At 39.6% G+C, this 19,240-nt stretch overlaps 1 protein-coding gene and 1 pseudogene across 1 annotated transcript; both read right to left on the bottom strand.

Moving 5' to 3' along the window:
• Positions 1-539: 539 nt before the first annotated feature.
• Positions 540-998, bottom strand: LOC134221784 (ctenidin-3-like). Its single transcript, XM_062700967.1, has one exon. The coding sequence runs from the start codon at positions 996-998 to the stop codon at positions 540-542; it is 459 nt and encodes a 152-aa protein (XP_062556951.1).
• Positions 999-3,591: 2,593 nt separating this feature from the next.
• Positions 3,592-5,302, bottom strand: LOC134224374 (trichohyalin-like; annotated as a pseudogene).
• Positions 5,303-19,240: the final 13,938 nt, after the last annotated feature.

Genomic DNA, 19,240 nt, shown 5'->3' with positions numbered 1-19,240 from the left:
AATGCGATGAAAAGTGATATACAGTCGAATTCTGTCATTATTATTTCAAAGGACAGGTTAACATTATTCTCATTAGGTGTTAGGTATAATTATTCTGATTAGCAGTTCAAATCGAGGCAAATTGAGCTGCATTCTCCCATTTCGAATGCAGAAGATAATGCCCCTTTAGTCTTTGCCTAGTTACACTTCTATAGATACTTCATACACCGAAGTGAATGAACTTGAACTTGATGTTTAGTTAGGTCACGCAAGAATGACTGAAAGAGATTGTAGCCTACCAACCAAAACTGGTTCGGATGTCATCATTATCGTTCAGGAATTACTCAATAGATGACTAATTCACAGCTAGAGCATCATTCAAAAATAAGTATTTATCACTTCAAAGTACACAATTACTCAAACTTCCAAGTTCGTTTATTTGGTAGGCTCAGGCGTGTATAACACTTTACGGAAACACAATTACTCAAACTTATCACCCATTACATAATAAATAATCTCATCATTACTTAGCATTACTTTCATTTTTCGACCACTTCCATTCAACCGTAAAATCCATATCCCGAACCGTATCCATATCCATACTCGTATCCTCCTGCATATCCACCACCATAAGGCGCATATCCTCCTCCGTACGGTCCGTATCCGTATCCTCCGTAAGGTCCACCAAATGGTGGCGGTGGTGGTGGTGGGGCCGGTGGGCCATATGGTCCTATCGGCCCACCGTAACCTCCTCCATAGCCGCCACCGTATCCAAATCCTCCTCCATAGCCGCCTCCATAGCCGCCACCATATCCAATTCCTCCTCCAATCAAACCGACACCAACTCCGATTCCGCCAAGTCCGATAAGACGCTTAGCACGGACCACTTCCGGTTCCGAGGTCCGTACCACCGGATTCAAAGTTTCAACGATGGGCTGCCTCTGCTGTGATAAAACCGGAACCGCTTGAACGGCACTCAAGCAAACCGCGCACAACAATCCTACCGCCAAATACTTCATTCTGCGGTAAATCTTCGCGAAGAATAAACTGCCACCCGGTAGAACTTACTTGTTTTATATTTGCAAAAATCAGGTATTCCCCGGCAGGTGTGTGCTGTTTACAGTTAGCGCAAATTTTGGCACGCGGAATTGAATTTGAATATTCCGTTTCGAAAAGCAGCGCGGCGGGCAATTTTATGCGGTGCAAAGAGCAGAAACCGCAGCGCCGGCCGTCGGGTTGGGACGAAGGTCAACAAGTTCCGCTCAACCGATCGTTCGTCTGCTGTAAGATGATCTAGAATGTGACACCTCTTACAGCTTCAAACCGGTTATTGAGGTAGGAAATTCTGCTAGACTTGGTCCATTAATCTATGTGTCGTATGCAGAAGAGGTAATTAAGAAGTCTTTGACCAGACGCAACTACCTTCATTAGACAACAGATTGGAGTTTGGAGAAGACACTCTGTGAGCTAATGGAAAATTGTTGTTACTATACAGAATGACCATGGCGTAGCGGTAAACCATCATGTTTACCAGGAGAGAACATCAATGATAGTGCACCGAGAAACGTAGTGAAAGAGGCTAGAGGTGGTTAAAATAGGGAGTGAGTGCTAGTTATGGACCCCTTAACGACTGAAATTTTCTTCAGTCGCTCCGCTAGAGCGAACTTCTTGAATTGTAGTTCTGTGGCACCAGATGACAAGCAACAGGTATCAGCAACGTGTCTCGTATATAAAACTAGCCAAAACATTTATTTTAACTACTAAAGCAAGCATTTTAAAATGATGTTGATAGCATACCTATTATGTCCACCCGGGTCCATAATACGCAACGTCGGGTTTGTTTATATACGTATAATGGTCCACCCATTTGATTTACATGTTCCATTCCCACATGTTCCTTTAGTGTATGTGCATTTACAAATTAGTTAATTTAACTAAATTCCTGCTTCCCAGTCCATAACAAATGTATGGAGCTGCTGTCCTGTTACATGAAGCAACTCCATCCGATTCCAGCGTTTAATTTGGGGTTTTGTCCAGGGGGTCCATCATACGCACGGGGTCCATTACTAGCACTCAGTCCCTATGTAATTGCACAAACAACTATGTTAGATTTCTAACTCGAACTTTAAAACCAGAAATTGCAAAAACAAAAGTTGTTTATAGTTGTATATAGATGATAGAGATGCATTATTTCTTATTCCTATAACTGTCTTCTTGATAAAACGTTCGGTGCGTCCATAATTAAGATAAGGAAAGTCAATCAGAAGTTAGATGAAAATCCCAATTATTCATGTTCAAGACTTCTCTGCTGAACATTGTTTTCGTGATTCTTTCTTACAACATTCGCACCATGCTACTAGCCTGTTAAAGACTGACATATTTTCATTGGGTTGAAGGACGTTAGACTGAAGGTCATTTGGCCGAAGGCCGAATGAACAGAAAGAAGCAAAACGTGAGAAATGAGAAGTTCTTCACCTTATACCTTCTACCCTTCTTGCTTCTTCTTTTCCTATTTCTTTCCTCCTTCAAATTCTTCCTTCTTCCTTCTTCTTCCTTCCTCCTTCCTCTTCCTTCTTCCTTCTTCTTCTTCCTTCTTCCTCCTTCCTCCTTCCTTCTTCCTTCTTCCTTCTTCCTTCTTCCTTCTTCCTTCTTCCTTCTTCCTTCTTCCTTCTTCCTTCTTCCTTCTTCCTTCTTCCTTCTTCCTTCTTCCTTCTTCCTTCTTCCTTCTTCCTTTTTATGGCACAGACCTGTTGGTCCATATATTTCTTCCTTCTTCCTTCTTCCTTCTTCCTTCTTCCTTCTTCCTTCTTCCTTCTTCCTTCTTCCTTCTTCCTTCTTCCTTCTTCCTTCTTCCTTCTTCCTTCTTCCTTCTTCCTTCTTCCTTCTTCCTTCTTCCTTCTTCCTTCTTCCTTCTTCCTTCTTCCTTCTTACTTCTTCCTTCTTCCTTCTTCCTTCTTCCTTCTTCCTTCTTCCTTCTTCCTTCTTCCTTCTTCCTTCTTCCTTCTTCCTTCTTCCTTCCTTCTTCCTTCTTCCTTCTTCCTTCTTCCTTCTTCCTTCTTCCTTCTTCCTTCTTCCTTCTTCCTTCTTCCTTCTTCCTTCTTCCTTCTTCCTTCTTCCTTCTTCCTTCTTCCTTCTTCCTTCTTCCTTCTTCCTTCTTCCTTCTTCCTTCTTCCTTCTTCCTTCTTCCTTCTTCCTTCTTCCTTCTTCCTTCTTCCTTCTTCCTTCTTCCTTCTTCCTTCTTCATTCTTCCTTCTTCCTTATTCCTTCTCCCTTCTTCCTCCTTCCTTCTTCTATCTTCCTTCTTCTATTTGTCTTCGTCCTTCTTCTTCCTTTTACCTTCTTCCTTCTTCCTTCCTTCTTCCTTCTTCCTTCTTCCTTCTTCCTTCTTCCTTCTTCCTTCTTCCTTCTTCCTTCTTCCTTCTTCCTTCTTCCTTCTTTCCCTTTTTGTGGCACAGACCTGTTGGTCCATATATTTCTTCCTTCTTCCTTCTTCCTTCTTCCTTCTTCCTTCTTCCTTCTTCCTTCTTCCTTCTTCCTTCTTCCTTCTTCCTTCTTCCTTCTTCCTTCTTCCTTCTTCCTTCTTCCTTCTTCCTTCTTCCTTCTTCCTTCTTCCTTCTTCCTTCTTCCTTCTTCCTTCTTCCTTCTTCCTTCTTCCTTCTTCCTTCTTCCTTCTTCCTTCTTCCTTCTTCCTTCTTCCTTCTTCCTTCTTCCTTCTTCCTTCTTCCTTCTTCTTCCTTCTTCCTTCTTCCTTCTTCCTTCTTCCTTCTTCCTTCTTCCTTCTTCCTTCTTCCTTCTTCCTTCTTCCTTCTTCCTTCTTCCTTCTTCCTTCTTCCTTCTTCCTTCTTCCTTCTTCCTTCCTTCTTCCTTCTTCCTTCTTCCTTCTTCCTTCTTCCTTCTTCCTTCTTCCTTCTTCCTTCTTCCTTCTTCCTTCTTCCTTCTTCCTTCTTCCTTCTTCCTTCTTCCTTCTTCCTTCTTTCTTCTTCCTTCTTCCTTCTTCCTTCTTCCTTCTTCCTTCTTCCTTCTTCCTTCTTCCATCTTCCTTTTTTCCTTTTTTCTTCTTCCTTCTTTTTTCTTCTTCCTCCCTTTCTTATTTCTTCCTCCTTCTTCGTCTCTCCTTCTTCCTTCTTCCTTCTTCCTTCATTCTTCTTCCTTCTTCCTTCTTTCTTCGTACTTCATCTTTCTTCTTTCTTCCTTCTTCCTTCTTCCTTCTTCCTTCTTCCTTCTTCCTTCTTCCTTCTTCCTTCTTCCTTCTTCTTTCTTTCTTCATCCTTCTTCCTTCTTCCTTCTTCCTTCTTCCTTCTTCCTTCTTCCTTCTTCCTTCTTCCTTCTTCCTTCTTCCTTCTTCCTTCTTCCTTCTTCTTCCTTCCTTCTTCCTTCTTCCTTCTTCCTTCTTCCTTCTTCCTTCTTCCTTCTTCCTTCTTCCTTCTTCCTTCTTCCTTCTTCCTTCTTCCTTCCTTCTTCCTTCCTTCTTCCTTCTTCCTTCTTCCTTCTTCCTTCTTCCTTCTTCCTTCTTCCTTCTTCCTTCTTCCTTCTTCCTTCTTCCTTCTTCCTTCTTCCTTCTTCCTTCTTCCTTCTTCCTTCTTCCTTCTTCCTTCTTCCTTCTTCCTTCTTCCTTCTTCCTTCTTCCTTCTTCCTTCTTCTTCCTTCTTCCTTCTTCCTTCTTCCTTCTTCCTTCTGCCTTCTTCCTTCTTCCTTCTTCCTTCTTCCTTCTTCCTTCTTCCTTCTTCCTTCTTCCTTCTTCCTTCTTCCTTCTTCCTTCTTCCTTCTTCCTTCTTCCTTCCTGCTTCTTCCTTCTTCCTTCTTCCTTCTTCCATCTTCCTTTTTTCCTGTTTTCTTCTTCCTTCTTCCTCCCTTTCTTATTTCTACCTCCTTCTTCGTCTTTCCTTCTTCCTTCTTCTTTCTTCCTTCTTTCTTCTTGCTTCTCCCTTCTTCCATCTTCCTTATTCCTTCTTCCATCTTCCTTATTCATTCTTCCTTCTTCCTTCTTCATTCTTCATTCTTCCTTCCTATTGGCAATGCGGCCTGATTTTAATCGAAGAAAAAGCCCTTAATAACTAATAATTGAAGAAAAAGCCCCTAATAATAAATAATAATAATAAATAATAATAGCCAAGCATTTGAATTCGTTAAATATACATATCACGCATATCTTTATAATGTGTGTCTTTTGAACTAAGCTGACGTACCTACTATTTCGCATATTCAATAACGAATAAATTTTGGCACAAAAAAACTCATCCGTCGTATCATTCGAACCGTGAAAAAGACGAATCCACAACAGCATTCATCCTGTTTATCCGCCCCGCGAACGGAAGCATCACATTTCAACTGTTTTTTACCTTCTACTTCTTTTATGCCAGAAACATATCGTCGGTGAGTTATTCCACGCAGGATGTAAGCACTTTCTTTGTTTCTTTTTTGTGTTTTTGATAGAGATTTGTCTGATGTCTCTGACTGTCTGTGCGTTTCGATTTTTATTGGAAAACTTTTCCAATAAACTTCCGAATCGATAAATTGCGATAAGTGAAAGATGAATCGGAACCCGGGCGGAAACAAAAGAGCACAAAGACAGACGAGCAGCGAGGATGTGCGAGTACCGCGTGGGGATGGTTGGTGGCGGTATAAAAACTGTTGAAAGATATACGTCGCCGTGTATTACTTTGAACGTAGAAAGCAAACGAAAAGTTCCGCTCGACACGGCCAGGAAGAAATTTCCCATCGAAGGGATGAATTATCTCCGCCAAAAGATGGAGAAAACTATAGAATCGTCGGTTCTGCACCAACAGAAGCACAATAAGTTTGAAGGGGAAACTTTTCTTCCGATGATTTGTTGCTATGATCTTCAATTATCATTCTAGTGTGGTAGGAGAAAGTTGACATACATGAACCTCAATTTTTTATTTTAATGGGATGAAATTTAAAAAGTCAAAGACCATCTTAGAAGCTCACAAAAAAATCTAGATTTTAAAGCAATTGAAATGAAAGCCATTTGGCCGATCTAAGCTCAAAATAAATTTCAAAGTTATTACTCGCAGAGCGACAAAGCATTTAAAATAAAATATTGTGTTTCATAACTGAAAATATTTTAACTTTTCAAATTAATTTTAACTCAGAAGCAACGTAAACTATGAGAAAAACATTTAAAAGCTTTTCCAGTACATTACATTCCCCACTGGGACATCGCCGCCTCGTAGCTTAGTGTTTATTAAGCTGTGAGGTTTCTAAGCAAAATTACCATTTTTGCATTTGCATATCATGAAGCTAACACGCTAATACTCAGTTCTATCAAAGTTAATTGCCTATTTCCGGGGATTAAACCACCCGACTTGGACATTAATTTACAATGTTATGGAAACTCATATGTGAATATGTACATTCTGTGGAAGATATTGATTTGGAAAATGTATTGGAGGTAACCACTTTCCCTTCGATGGGACTCGAACCCATGACCCTACAGTACAGCTTTAACCAACTAAGCTACGAAGGACCTCCGTCGGCCTTCGCAACCTAGCGGCTACTGAACGTGCTCGAGATTCCCAAATTGGACGCATAGTCAAATCACTAATACCACAGACAAATAGACATAACACGTTGAGCATACACTCATCAAATTCATCGTCGTTCAAACACTAACGACATCTGTTGATTTTAGTTTGTTGGGCAAACCACGAATCAGATGGCGGTAGTGTGCAAACGTCAAACTCGAGCAAATCCGATGCGCGCGCCACGAGTGATCGATTGGCCAACTAATGATTATTTGAATTGACCAGTAAATCAGTGAACGATGAAAATTTGTCGAGTGTTATGTCTGTTTGTCTGTGCTAATACTGTTATCAAGGATGTTATCGATCATTTAATAATTTGCGTTCGATCATTTAGTAGTTTACCAATAACTCATTCCAGAAGCTGAATTTCAAAAAATGTTGTATGGTGGACTTCTAGTGCAAAGGTTTTTCTACAACTTTGCTCAATGGTTCGTTGTTTGAATTCCACTAGTAACGGAGTTATAGCTATAGCTTCAGTAACTTAAACTAAATGATAACAAAATTCCAATCATTTAGTGTACGTTACTGCAACTAGCGCTATAACTCCGATATTAGTTGAATTCTAACAACGAACCATTAGGCAGATATGTAGAAAAACCTTCGCAATAGAAGTCCGCCATACAACACATTTTGAAATTCAGCTTCTGGAATGAGTTATTGACAGACTACTAAATGATCGAACGCAAATTACTAAATGATCGATAACATCCTTGACTGTTATGCTCAGGAAAGTCGATTAATTCAAAGATGCATTGCATAAATTTATTCCACATAATCCATCAACTATCTCACGGTATTGAAAAGTCAAGATTTTGAAAATTTAGTGTCCACTTCCCCCCAAATTCTCCCAAAGCCGATTTGAACGATTGTACGAGAAATCCCCGAAAATAATCAGCTAAATACCTTGTGATAGTATCGGATGTTCTTGATCCTTCAAGATCTTCTTCTTCTACTTCTTATTGGCATTACATCCCCACACTGGGACAGGGCCGCCTCGCAGCTTAGTATTCATTAAGCACTTCCACAGTTATCAACTGCGAGGTTTCTTAGCCAGGTTACCATTTTTGCATTCGTATATCATGAGGCTAGCACGATGATACTTTTATGCCCAGGGAAGTCGAGACAATTTCCAATCCGAAAGTTGCCTAGACCGGCACCGGGAATCGAACCCAGCCACCCTCAGCATGGTCTTGCTTTGTAGCCGCGCGTCCTACCGCACGGCTAAGGAGGGCCTGATCCTTCAAAATATATTGTTAAATAATAGTGTACAGAGTACAGTGTAGGTAGGTAGTTTTTTGACTTAGAACAACGTTTTAGATTAAGGTAAGGGAGTGCAGAACTCTTTTTTTTTAACCAGTTCATTTATTTGGTGGGCTCAGTCGTGTGTGACACTTTGCGGAGCCGCAATTCTCAAGTATGACATTTATACATGGTATATCATCTTATCTTAACAGTTAGTTGGGAGGGGACATAGGCCATAATACTCGTGGCGACTCAAGGTTAGAAAAACTTAATACAGGACGGACCGGGTAGGGATTTGGGTTTAGGTTATTTCAGCTGCTTATCCGGGCGTTTGACATTGAACGTTGAAAACGGTTTTGCGTGGCGTCGTGCTCGATTTTGGTTCGTCAGGGAGCATCTTCCGGATGGCCAGAGCTTCGGGGTACATGGTACAGAGAAACAGAATCGGACAAGAAAAAAAAATTTCCAAACCGAAAATTGCCTAGACCGGCACTGGGAATCGAACCCAGCCACCCTCAGCATGGTCTTGCTTTGTAGCCGCGCGTCTTACCTCACGGCTAAGGAGGGCCCCAGGCTGTAGAGATGTGTGTTTAGTGAATAGTGATTGGACATAAGTCTCGACATCGTGCGAATGAAGCCTCGACTGAAGTCCTCACCTCTGAACCACGCTCGCGCAGAAACTTTAGGAACTATGGAAAATAGCCACCGTCCAAGTTCATTGTGTGACCAAATCATTTGTCAATTTTGAAGAGTACTCTGATGGACTAATGGGAAAAACTCGTTGTTCGAGATTTGTCTATCATAAACTTCACCTTCCTGTGTACCCACCTTTGCTAGCGAGTCCGCCTTCTCATTGCCATAGATTAGGCAATTGGATGGGACCCATACAAAGATAATCTAATGATCTGTCGACCAAATCACGCATCTGCTCTCTTATAGTTGTAAGAAAGTAAGATGCGTGCTTAACAGGTTTCATCGACCGGAGTGCCTCGATAGAACTATCCGAGAAGATGAAATAATGGTCTACGGGCTGATCGGAAATTATCCCCAAAGCGAAATTAATTGCTGCCAGCTCAGCAACATAAACCGAACACGGTTCTTGAAGTTTTCGGAAGGTGGTTGAAGTTACATTGAAAACACCGAAGCCAGTGGATCCGTTAATGCGAGAACCATCAGTGAAATATCTGTTATTGCAATTGACATTTTCATATTTTTCAGAAAAAATGGAAGGGATAGATATTTGTCGATATTTGCTTGAAAACTATAAAAAGCAGAAAATTATATTGAACATCATCATTTTTTTTTTTTTGAAACGACGGTTGTTGAACAAGAAAAATGCCAATACAATTGAACTGTGAAACTCGATTGGTGTCCATTGTAAAGAGCAAAGGAGACGTCTAAGATACATCTTCTTGCAATGATTCCCTTTGCTTATTGCTTATTAATTCATTATCTGCATCACTCGTTGCGAGTTCTTCAAATTCAACCCAATCCGCAGCTACAGTAAAAAAAATTCTCGTAATTTTAATCGTAAATAGTCGGGTTTTGATGATTTGAAAAAATCTGTAAAGTGTTCGTCGTCCGAATCTGGCATATATGGTAAAAGCATGGAAGAAAAAATTCGCTTTGCAACTTCCGTCTTTTCCCACCCGTTATGAAACAAGCTACTTCGAAATGCAAAAGAAAACAAAAACACATTTGCCAACATGAATAATCAATCCTTGCCATTTCTTTAAGTTTCTTCAAAATTCTTCAAATCCAATTTTGAAAGTTTTCCATCGATAGCAATAGATTTCGTTTCATAAAGAATTTTAAATTATTAAAAAAAACGATATGTTTTTTCTCCGTTTCTTTTATCCAGATTTTTATTTATTTATTTATTTGCATAATCGTTAATCGAATCTGGAAGAAAGAATACTGTAGAACCTTTGCTCAAAGATCTTAATCATTAGACCACAAAGTAGTTTTAATTGGTAATAGCTAAATTGCATTAACATTCTATCCCATATAATTTTCATTCAAATATAATCAATATGTAGGGGAATTATTTTCCTTACCCAAAAACATCAATTATCGGTTAAGTCCTTGTGAAATGGTTCTTCATGACGACAAGGCTATCCCTTCATAATCAAAAAGCTAATGTCGTTTCATTCAATAAATTTTTATCTTAAAAATATAAACTTCTGAAGATAAACAAACGCCAAAATACCGATGATTCGATGAACAAAAAGGGATAAAGGTGTAGTGGTGATCATTTATGAAATTATTTGTCAAAATATATCAATGCGTTGATATCGTACTTTATTAGAAATAATATAACGTTTCATGAATGCTCATGTCGTTATTGCGAAGTGGTAAAGATGTTCCAGTGTTCATCTTTAAAATGCTTTTTCAAACTATATCATTGCATTGATATCATACTTACGAGAATTTAGATAACGATTCATTGAAATTTATATCATTATCTTCTATATAATAAAAATGAGTTAAGATTTCCTTCCTGACGATCTAACTCGCGACCGGGTTGACCGATTTGCAAGATTTTTTTCCTAATCGATTCGTTTTGGGATCTGCAAGGTTTGTATTTACAAAAAGTTGGTGAATTTAACGGGGAAATGCAAAAAATCATTTGAATACAATTTTTGGTCAGCTGTTGTGGAAAACAAAACACATGCGCGGAAATTGATTTAGCGTGCGGTGCTGCAAATAGTTCATTGTGACATTTGCAACACCCGGGCAAAGCTGGGTCTCTTTCGCTAGTTAGGAATAAATTAGTGTGAATAAATATCGACAAAATTATTAAATTCTATATAAATGACTTTGAATGAGTTTTGGTTGTTGAGTTGGTCGAGATAGATGCTGACAAGAGATTCGTATTTTATTTATACTGAGATAGTCCACTCATTTTGTGATTCCCTCCATAGGGAAGCGAAAAACGACTATGTTCCGGACACTTCTTAATTCAATACTCCGGGAGAGAGAGTTTCACGAGACGCTTCATATTTCCGCTTCATAATTCCCGCACTCGGAACGTTATATGAAACTCGAGAAAGTCACGCACCGGCTTCAATGAAATCAACGAAAACATCGATGACACGCAAAACAAAAATTGGTCAGTCCGTGTGACGCTTACTTTGGTATATTTTGCTCGTCGATAATTTTCTTGCGTCACACATGGGAGTACGTAGTGTAAAAGCGTGGCCAAAACTATGTCAATCATTTGTCCTCTTTAAATGCTTACAATAAGCAGTAAATCATATTCTTTTTTGTTTTTGTGCTCTTTGTATTGATGTAGCAGTGATATATGACCACTGGCGGAGTCAGTTATTGTTATTTGTTAAAGCACCACTTGGCACAAGTACGCTGCCTTTGAGAGCTACAGCGTGCTTGCGGCGAATGGTGCCTACCTCTGACTCCCCCAATGAGTATGATTTTTATGATAATCTTCATTCATCATTTCTTACTCACTAAGTTTCCCGAAAAGATGTACTTTGTTTGTTCACTTCGACTATATAAATTTGTCATCGGATAATGTTAAAGTCCCTGGATAATGCATCGATATTACACTGGAGCAGATCAAACAAATTCGAAGTGCAAATCAACCGCCTAACAACTTTTTACATTCGAAAAATGCATATGCTTTTTATGGATCGTTCATCGAAGTCTAACTCTCCTGGAAGCAACCATTTGTGTGAACTTAGTCGCTCAAAATCATAAATACTTAAATTAAATATTCAAAAAATCTAAATTTTTCTACCAAACTTCACTATATTAAAATAAAAACAAATCACGATTGCGTGAGGATGCGTGAAATGTTTTTCGTGGAGCTTATTAAGGAAACTTCAATCTTTCCGACGCTGACAATTTTGTTGCTTGATCGGGTTTGGAACCTAATCAAAAGTTTTATCATATTTTTGTAAAAAAGGTAGAAGAAAGCTACCAATTAAAATCATCATTAAAGATCACCTAAAAACAATTTTAGGTCGAATCATGCTTGAAAACGTTTTACATACCCTCATTATTAGTACCTATATTGATTTTCATCTCGAAAATCATTAAAAATCCAAAAAACACGATAAAACATTTTTTATGGTCAATTGCGATAAAATTGGCATGTAAATTTTGGTGAAGTTTTGGCAGCCAGCATTGCTTACAATTAACCAACATTGTTTCAAAGTTCCCATGGCAAGTTAGTATTACTATTTGAGAGTACAAAAACGAAAAATAATATGGGAATATAAAAAAAAATGTTTTTGACTTTTGGCCAGGATTTGGGCTGAAATACTTCTCAGTGCGTCATGACGTTTAATTTCATTGTTATTTCGTGTGTAGTATCTGGATCTCCCTCCCAGGTTGAGATAGACTCGCAGTATAGACACTATAGGTTTCATAGACGAGCGGAGGAACGGTTGAGTCATTTCGATTAAGTGTGTTTTTCCACTTTTTCACAGTGTACCACGTGAATTTGACGTCACGCGCTCCGTTGCTTGGATTGCAATCGTGACGTCATGCTCGTTTGGCTACATTAACTGACAGTTCGTTTGGCTACACTCGCCTTCGCCTCAGCTCGTCTATGGAACCTATAGTGTCTATAACTCGCAGGTATCTTGAACGATGAGCCAGTTCAAGCATATTGTTTGATAGTTTATTAGGTTGAATTATGACTCACCCTAATCCCACAACCCTACACTGGCAGACCAATAGGACATACACGAGAAAGCAGAGAGTGTGTAGAGTGTATAGTGAAGCGTGTGTAGGTATGGTCGATTATGATCGGCACAGCTGAGCCAATGAAGGGAAATAATTGTTTACTTTTTGTGAGTCATTTCCAATTGTAGCATACAGCAGAACCCATCTGTTACCGTCCCGTCGAGAATTCAAATAAAGTTGAATAGTACAAAAGTGCATTCAGATTAATTTTTTGGATCGCGATGTTTTTGAATGAATGAGATTAAAGATCTATGGTGAACCTTGAAGTTAAGTGTTGGACCCGGTAGTTTAGCGAAGATTTCAAGACAAAATTTTCAAAACGACTTATCTGCTTTTGTAAACAAAGATACAAACGACGATTTGACGAATCTGATAGCTCTCCCACGCAAATCAACACCACCAATAGGTAGCTGAAGCTTTCCGCTACCTGCTGATGGTGTTGGTTTGCGTGGGAGAGCTATCAGATTCGTCAAATCATCGTTTGAATCTTTGTTTACAAAAGCAGATAAGTCGTTTTGAAAATTTTGTCTTGATTTTCATGTACACATATTATCGAAGTTTTCTAATACAAGTGTGTTACTTGTTCCACATTTGATCAGTATTCTAAGTGAGAGCTCCCAGTACAGTGAACGTTCGCTAATTGGGTTTTTTCTAGTTGGGGCGCTTTTTAGTTAGGGGTTCGCTAATTGGGGCGAAACCCAATTAAAAAGCAGCTAAACGTCAGAATGTGATGTCAAAAACGCATTGACGTTTTGTTTCCGTGTCTGGCGGGATCGATATTTTCTGGCGCGTAAAATTTTCTTTTGTTCAATGCAAAAAGTAAACAACATTGACGCTTGTCAAAACGCCCCAATTAGCGAACGGCATTCGCTAGTTGGGGTGAGGTCGTGCCCCAATTAGCGAACGATCACTGTAACGGTGCTTTAAAGGAGTGACTCCAGCAAGCACCTCCAGGCTCATGTTATGCGTTGAATGCATACAGCCAAGAGCAATACGCAAACAACGATATTGAATTCGTTCCAGTTTGATAAGGTTGCACTCAGCTGCTGAGAGGAAGCAGAAAGAGCCATACTCTAAAACAGAGAGAATAGTCGTTTTATATAGTGATGAGGTCTTCCGGATGAGCGCCCCACCAAGTTCCGGAGATAGAACGGAGAAAATGGATCCTTTTTCGGCATTTCTAACAAATATTCAATATGGTACACTTGGAATCAAACCAGACCTCAAGGTATTTAGAAGATAAAGATTGGTTTATGTCATCTTTCAACAGCTTTAGTTTCAGTTGAGCTGGGTACCGCTTCTTAATAAACACAACCAATTGAGTTTTTTGCGGAGAGAACTCGATCCTTAAATGTCTGGCCCAAACAGCCAGGTGATTTAGGGAATTTTGAAATGATCCTTGCAGGACATTTGCACATGGACCTCTTAGGGAGAAAATGGGTATCATCTGCAAGAAGCCCAAGAGTGCATTGAACTTTCAAACAATTGTCAATATCTTTAACATATAAATTGTAAAACAAGGGACTTAAACATGATCCTTGGGGAAGGCCCATGTAGCTATTTCTGGAAGTTGTCAGAGTGCCAAGAGTAAAGTTCATATGTTTTACTGACAACAAATTGCACAAGAAATTGTTCAAAATAACGGGTAATCCACTACTGTGCAGATTTTCCGACAGTACTTCTATAGAAACAGAATCAAAAGCCCCCCTAATATCCAAGAAAACTGAAGCCAGTTGCTCCTTGTGCGCATAGGCCAGCTGTATATCTGAAGAGAACAACGCTAGACAATCATTTGTTCCGTTACCTTTTCGAAAACCGAATTGAGTATTTGACAGTAATGCATTTTGCTCGACCCAATGGTCAATTCTTGAAAGGATCATTTTCTCCAATAATTTCCTCATGCACGATAGCATGGCAATCGGTATGAATTGTGATCAGACACTGGTTTCCCAGGCTTTTGAACAGCTATTACTTTGACCTGGCGCCATTCTGGTGGTACGACGTTGTACTCCATGAAACAGTTGTACAGGTCAAGTAACCGTCTTTTTGCGATATCTGGGAGATTTTTAAAAAGATTGAATTTAATGTTATCGCATCCCGGAGCTGAGTTATTCCATGAAGAAAAGAGACATAGAAAGTTCATGCATTGAGAATGGTTTACCCAAAGAACCGGGATCAGTGATTGATTCTCGAAATAGCGGTTCTGCTGGTGTGGAATCTGGCCAGAGTTTTTTATTTTGCAAAGCTCAATATCCGTCAATTGGAGTATTCTTCACTCTCGTTGGTGGAAATGCGGATCCGCATGTTGCGAGCCGTTTTCCAAAGTGTTTTCATTGAGGTTTCTCGTGATAGTCCCTCGACAAAACGTCGCCAGTAGCCAGGTTTTTTAAGCTTTAAGAAGATTTTTGAACTTTCTTTCGAGCCTCAAGAACTCTTCGAAAAGCTCAGACCTTCCGTGTTTACGAAAAGCCTTAAAGGCATCAGATTTCTCAGAATACAACTTAGTACATTCATCATCCCATCCAGGAGTGGCTGGTCTTCTTATGACAGATGTACTTGGAACGCGTCGTTTCTGAGCTTCTATTGCGCTTTTATGAATCAATTCGGTAAGGAATCGATACTCATCCAGTGGAGGAAGAATATGCAAAGGTCTTTATTATTTACATTTACTTGGCAAGCGACGATTTCTAAACCATTAACAGTCGGAATGGGAATTCTGTAGAAAGTGTGACATTTTTTGATTCCCAAAAGAACGCCACCATAATGATCATTCCGATTTTGGCGAATAATGTTAAAATCGTGTAAGTTGATTTTACAAAGTGCAAATATATCGCAATCGGAGTTGCGAATTAAAAACTTAAACACGTCCAATTTATGTTTCAGACTATGACAGTTCCACTGCAGCACAGTGATTGTATCTTGTATGGCCGTATTATCCATCGAAAGATACAAGTCCTGCAAGAAGGGGTCATGAAACAGTCAATTGCTTCAAATAACTTTCAACTGTTGGAATAAAGAGGTCAATGATTGGCCTCAATGAATTCGGAATATTGAACAATTTCAAACTACGATCCACAAGGTCCTTAAAGGATATCAATCCTCGCTTGGACGAGATTCTTTTCTTGGAAGTGCGAGTAGCAGTTTTCTGCTCAGAGATATTCCTTGACTGATGTTTCTTTGTAACATCAGTTTTAGTCAATGGCGGGAATGTCTTACTGCAACATGGGTCAAAAGAAGCAGTATAGACAGGCTGCTTCGGAATTTTGAATAATCCCCCATTACCATCAGATTTAGGCAAGCTTCTAGGGATGATTTTTGTTTTCTTACGGCGCAATCCCGGGGAAGACAGTTTCTTCCTCTTTTCGGGTACGTGTACCTCCGCAGAATCATCCATATCGGCTACGTCAGAGTCCGATTCGTCTATGGAAATGACATCATAAAAATCAATTACTGCTGAAATAGCAGCCGTTGCGGATGTGTCTTGCGACTTCACCATTTCTGCATACGGCTGCTTAGAGCGCTGTACTAACGAACGCTTAACTTTTTGGGTGCGCTTTTTGTACACCGGGCATTCTTTAGAACCATGGGGAGGGTCCATGCCACAATAAGCGCACTTTGTAACTTGTTGTTGGCAGGACTCCTCCCTATGCTTTTCAAAACATTTGCCACAACGGGGCTTGTTGTCGCAAAACTCGGCAGTGTGCCCCAACTGTTTGCAGTTGGTACAATTGAAAACTCTGGGTACAAAATACAAGTGGACGTTTGATCCGGTTGGATCAGTTGAAAAAAAATCCAATCCTCGATCGGGTTGGTGCGTCATTGATGCCTTGTGCATACAAGTGGACGTTTGATCCGGTTGGATCAGTTGAGAAAAAATCCAATCCTTGAGCGGTTTGGTGCGTCACTGATGTCCTGTTGACGTTTGATCCAGTTGGGTCGATTGAGAAAAAATCCAATCCTTGAGCGATTTGGTGATTACTGATGTCTTATGGATGTTTGATTCGGTTGGATCAGTTAAAAAAAAACAATCCTTGAGGGGGTTGGTATTCTGGAGCTAAGTCTGCTAAGCTCTATTCATGATTGCATGACAAATATCTTTGGCTGCCTTAAATATAGAAATATAACATGTACAATATGAGATGTGGAGAAGACTTTCGATATTTTTCTGATTTTAATGCAGGATTGATGTTCTGGAGGCTGGAAAGCTCTATCCATGATTGCATGACTAAGATCAGTGGTTGCCTTTTGTATGAAGATAGAACATGTAGAATATGAGATGTGGAGAAGACTTTTGATATTATGCCTGGAGCCTGGTAAGCTCTATTCATGATTGCATGACCAAGATCAGTGGTTGCCTTTCGTATAGAGATAGAAGATGTAGAATATGAGATGTGGAGAAGACTTTTGATATTTTTCTGATTTTAATGCAGGATTGATGTTCTGGGGCCTGGTAAGCTCTATCCATGATTGCATGACTAAGATCAGTGGTTGCCTTTTGTATAGAGATAGAACATGTAGAAGATAAGATGTGGAGAAGACTTTCAATGTTTTTCTGATTTTAATGCAGAATTGATGTTGTGAAGGCTTGTAAGCTCTATCCATGATTGCATGACCATAATCAGTGGTTGCCTTTTGTATAGAGATAGAACATGTAGAATATGAGATGTGGAGGAGACTTTTGATATTTTTCTGATTTTAATGCAGGATTGATGTTCTGGGGCCTGGTAAGCTCTATCCATGATTGCATGACTAAGATCAGTGGTTGCCTTTCGTTATGAGATACAACATGTAGAATATGAACGCCTTCATTAGTTAGCGTAGTTAGAATGCACGAAACGTTCGGGGAGGTCTGTTTTTGTTTGTTATTGTTTAATTTCATTGTAAGTGTAATGGTCTGCACACAACTTATCTAGTTATCGCTCAATAAACATTAGAGATATCATAATGACTAAGATAATATACTCTGAATAATGATCATCTTTCACATTTAAATTGGTGGGTAAGTTTCGTTTCAATTAATTATCGTGATTAGTTGAATATTAACACTATTTTCTTTCCAGAGCTTCAAATTTTGCCAGCCATATCTCGGTATTACTCGAGGATATACTACAATGAAAAATTCCATGTTGATATTATTTGTATGTTAGTAATAATTAGTTGTTAGGAGTAGAGGAGGAGAAGGATGTAGAGATTAGTATAATAATATAGAAACTTCAATTGTTCCTAGTTGTTAATTAAAAGAAAAGATAAATGCGTAACATACGCGTAAAGAAACGTAATTAATATTATACTTATTGAAAGTGTTCGAGAATTTCTTAGAGTGTTGAACCCCACAAGAGCATTTTGAGCGAAGCGAGAGATGACTGGTTGAAATCACAGAGAAGGAGAAGACAGCTCAGTTTTGTAACGATATTGGAAGTGAACGGATGTGTAAAGTGTAAACAAAAAAAAGGGTGAAGAAATTTGAAAAAAAAAATTGATTAAATATACAACTGTATTTTGATTGTTATAAATGGTGTTTTAGTGTTGTGGTGTTAAAAGAAAAACCCGACAGCACCGGAAACAACATATTCTCGATATCTACATATTTTGGGAGTATCGAACCGGCAAACGTTACCCGTAGCGAACCTGACTTCGAATATACTTTTTTACCATCTACCATAGCTGCTGAATGCAATTCCTTGCAGTCCAGAATATCCACGGTAGACTGCAGGGCATTCTTTAAACGGCCTTTTCCTGCAAGTACATCCTTGCAAGTCAGGCTCGCTGCGTTAATTACGCCTTCAATCTCGACCTCCCGCGAGGGGACATAAACCAAATATTCCACATTATAGTTCTGGTCTTTTGCGATAGCATTTGCATCCTGGTATGTAGGTGCGGTTACACGTAGTTTGTTCCGATGGATCTGATGAAAATCAGTTTTCGGAAAACGACGCGTCAAGTCACGTTTGATTCCTAAGAAATCAATACTTTTCACTTTAAAGTAAACAACCCAGGGACCAGGTGATGTGGCCTGGTAAAATGGCGTTCGAACGACATTGTCTTTGGGAGGCGTTTCGCCTCCACTCACTTCGTCCATGTATCAAAGATAAAAAAAACTTTAAAAAAAAATATTTAAGAAAAAAATATTTTTTTGGACAAGGCTAATGCCCACTCTTTCTGCACTGTTCCATTCTTTCTGTCGAGAAAAAAGTGTACCCAACTCCACGGTATGCAAACAATACAAAGCGAATGGGTACTTAGCCGTTTTGTTGCTGCCTTTGTAGGAACGTCGTCGTACGGGGATGGATGATGCTCTGTACAAATGTACAGAGGCGCTGTAATGATTCTTCTTCTTCTTCTTATTGGCATTACATCCCCACACTGGGACAGAGCCGCCACGCAGCTTAGTGTTCAGCACTTCCACAGTTATTAACTGCGAGGTTTCTAAGCCAGGTTACCATTTCTGCATTCGTATATCATGAGGCTAGCACGATGATACTTTTATGCCCAGGGAAGTCGAGACAATTTCCAATCCGAAAACTGCCTAGACCGGCACCGGGAATCGAACCCAGCCACCCTCAGCATGGTCTTGCTTTGTAGCCGCGCGTCTTACCGCACGGCTAAGGAGGGTCCCTAAATGATTACCGGTTGGTAATTTACCAATTACAGCCCGCTTCCTTCTGGTCGCCAGGAATTCACCTTGCGAAACTTCGGTGTCCTTTATTTGGAAAAGTAAACTTGAAAAGCACTTGATCGAGTTCGCGTGAAGAGACTAAATGCGT

The sequence above is a fragment of the Armigeres subalbatus genome, chromosome 3 (assembly GCF_024139115.2).
Source record: "Armigeres subalbatus isolate Guangzhou_Male chromosome 3, GZ_Asu_2, whole genome shotgun sequence".
Lineage (NCBI taxonomy): Eukaryota > Metazoa > Arthropoda > Insecta > Diptera > Culicidae > Armigeres > Armigeres subalbatus.
This window is presented reverse-complemented; position numbering and strand designations above follow the sequence as displayed.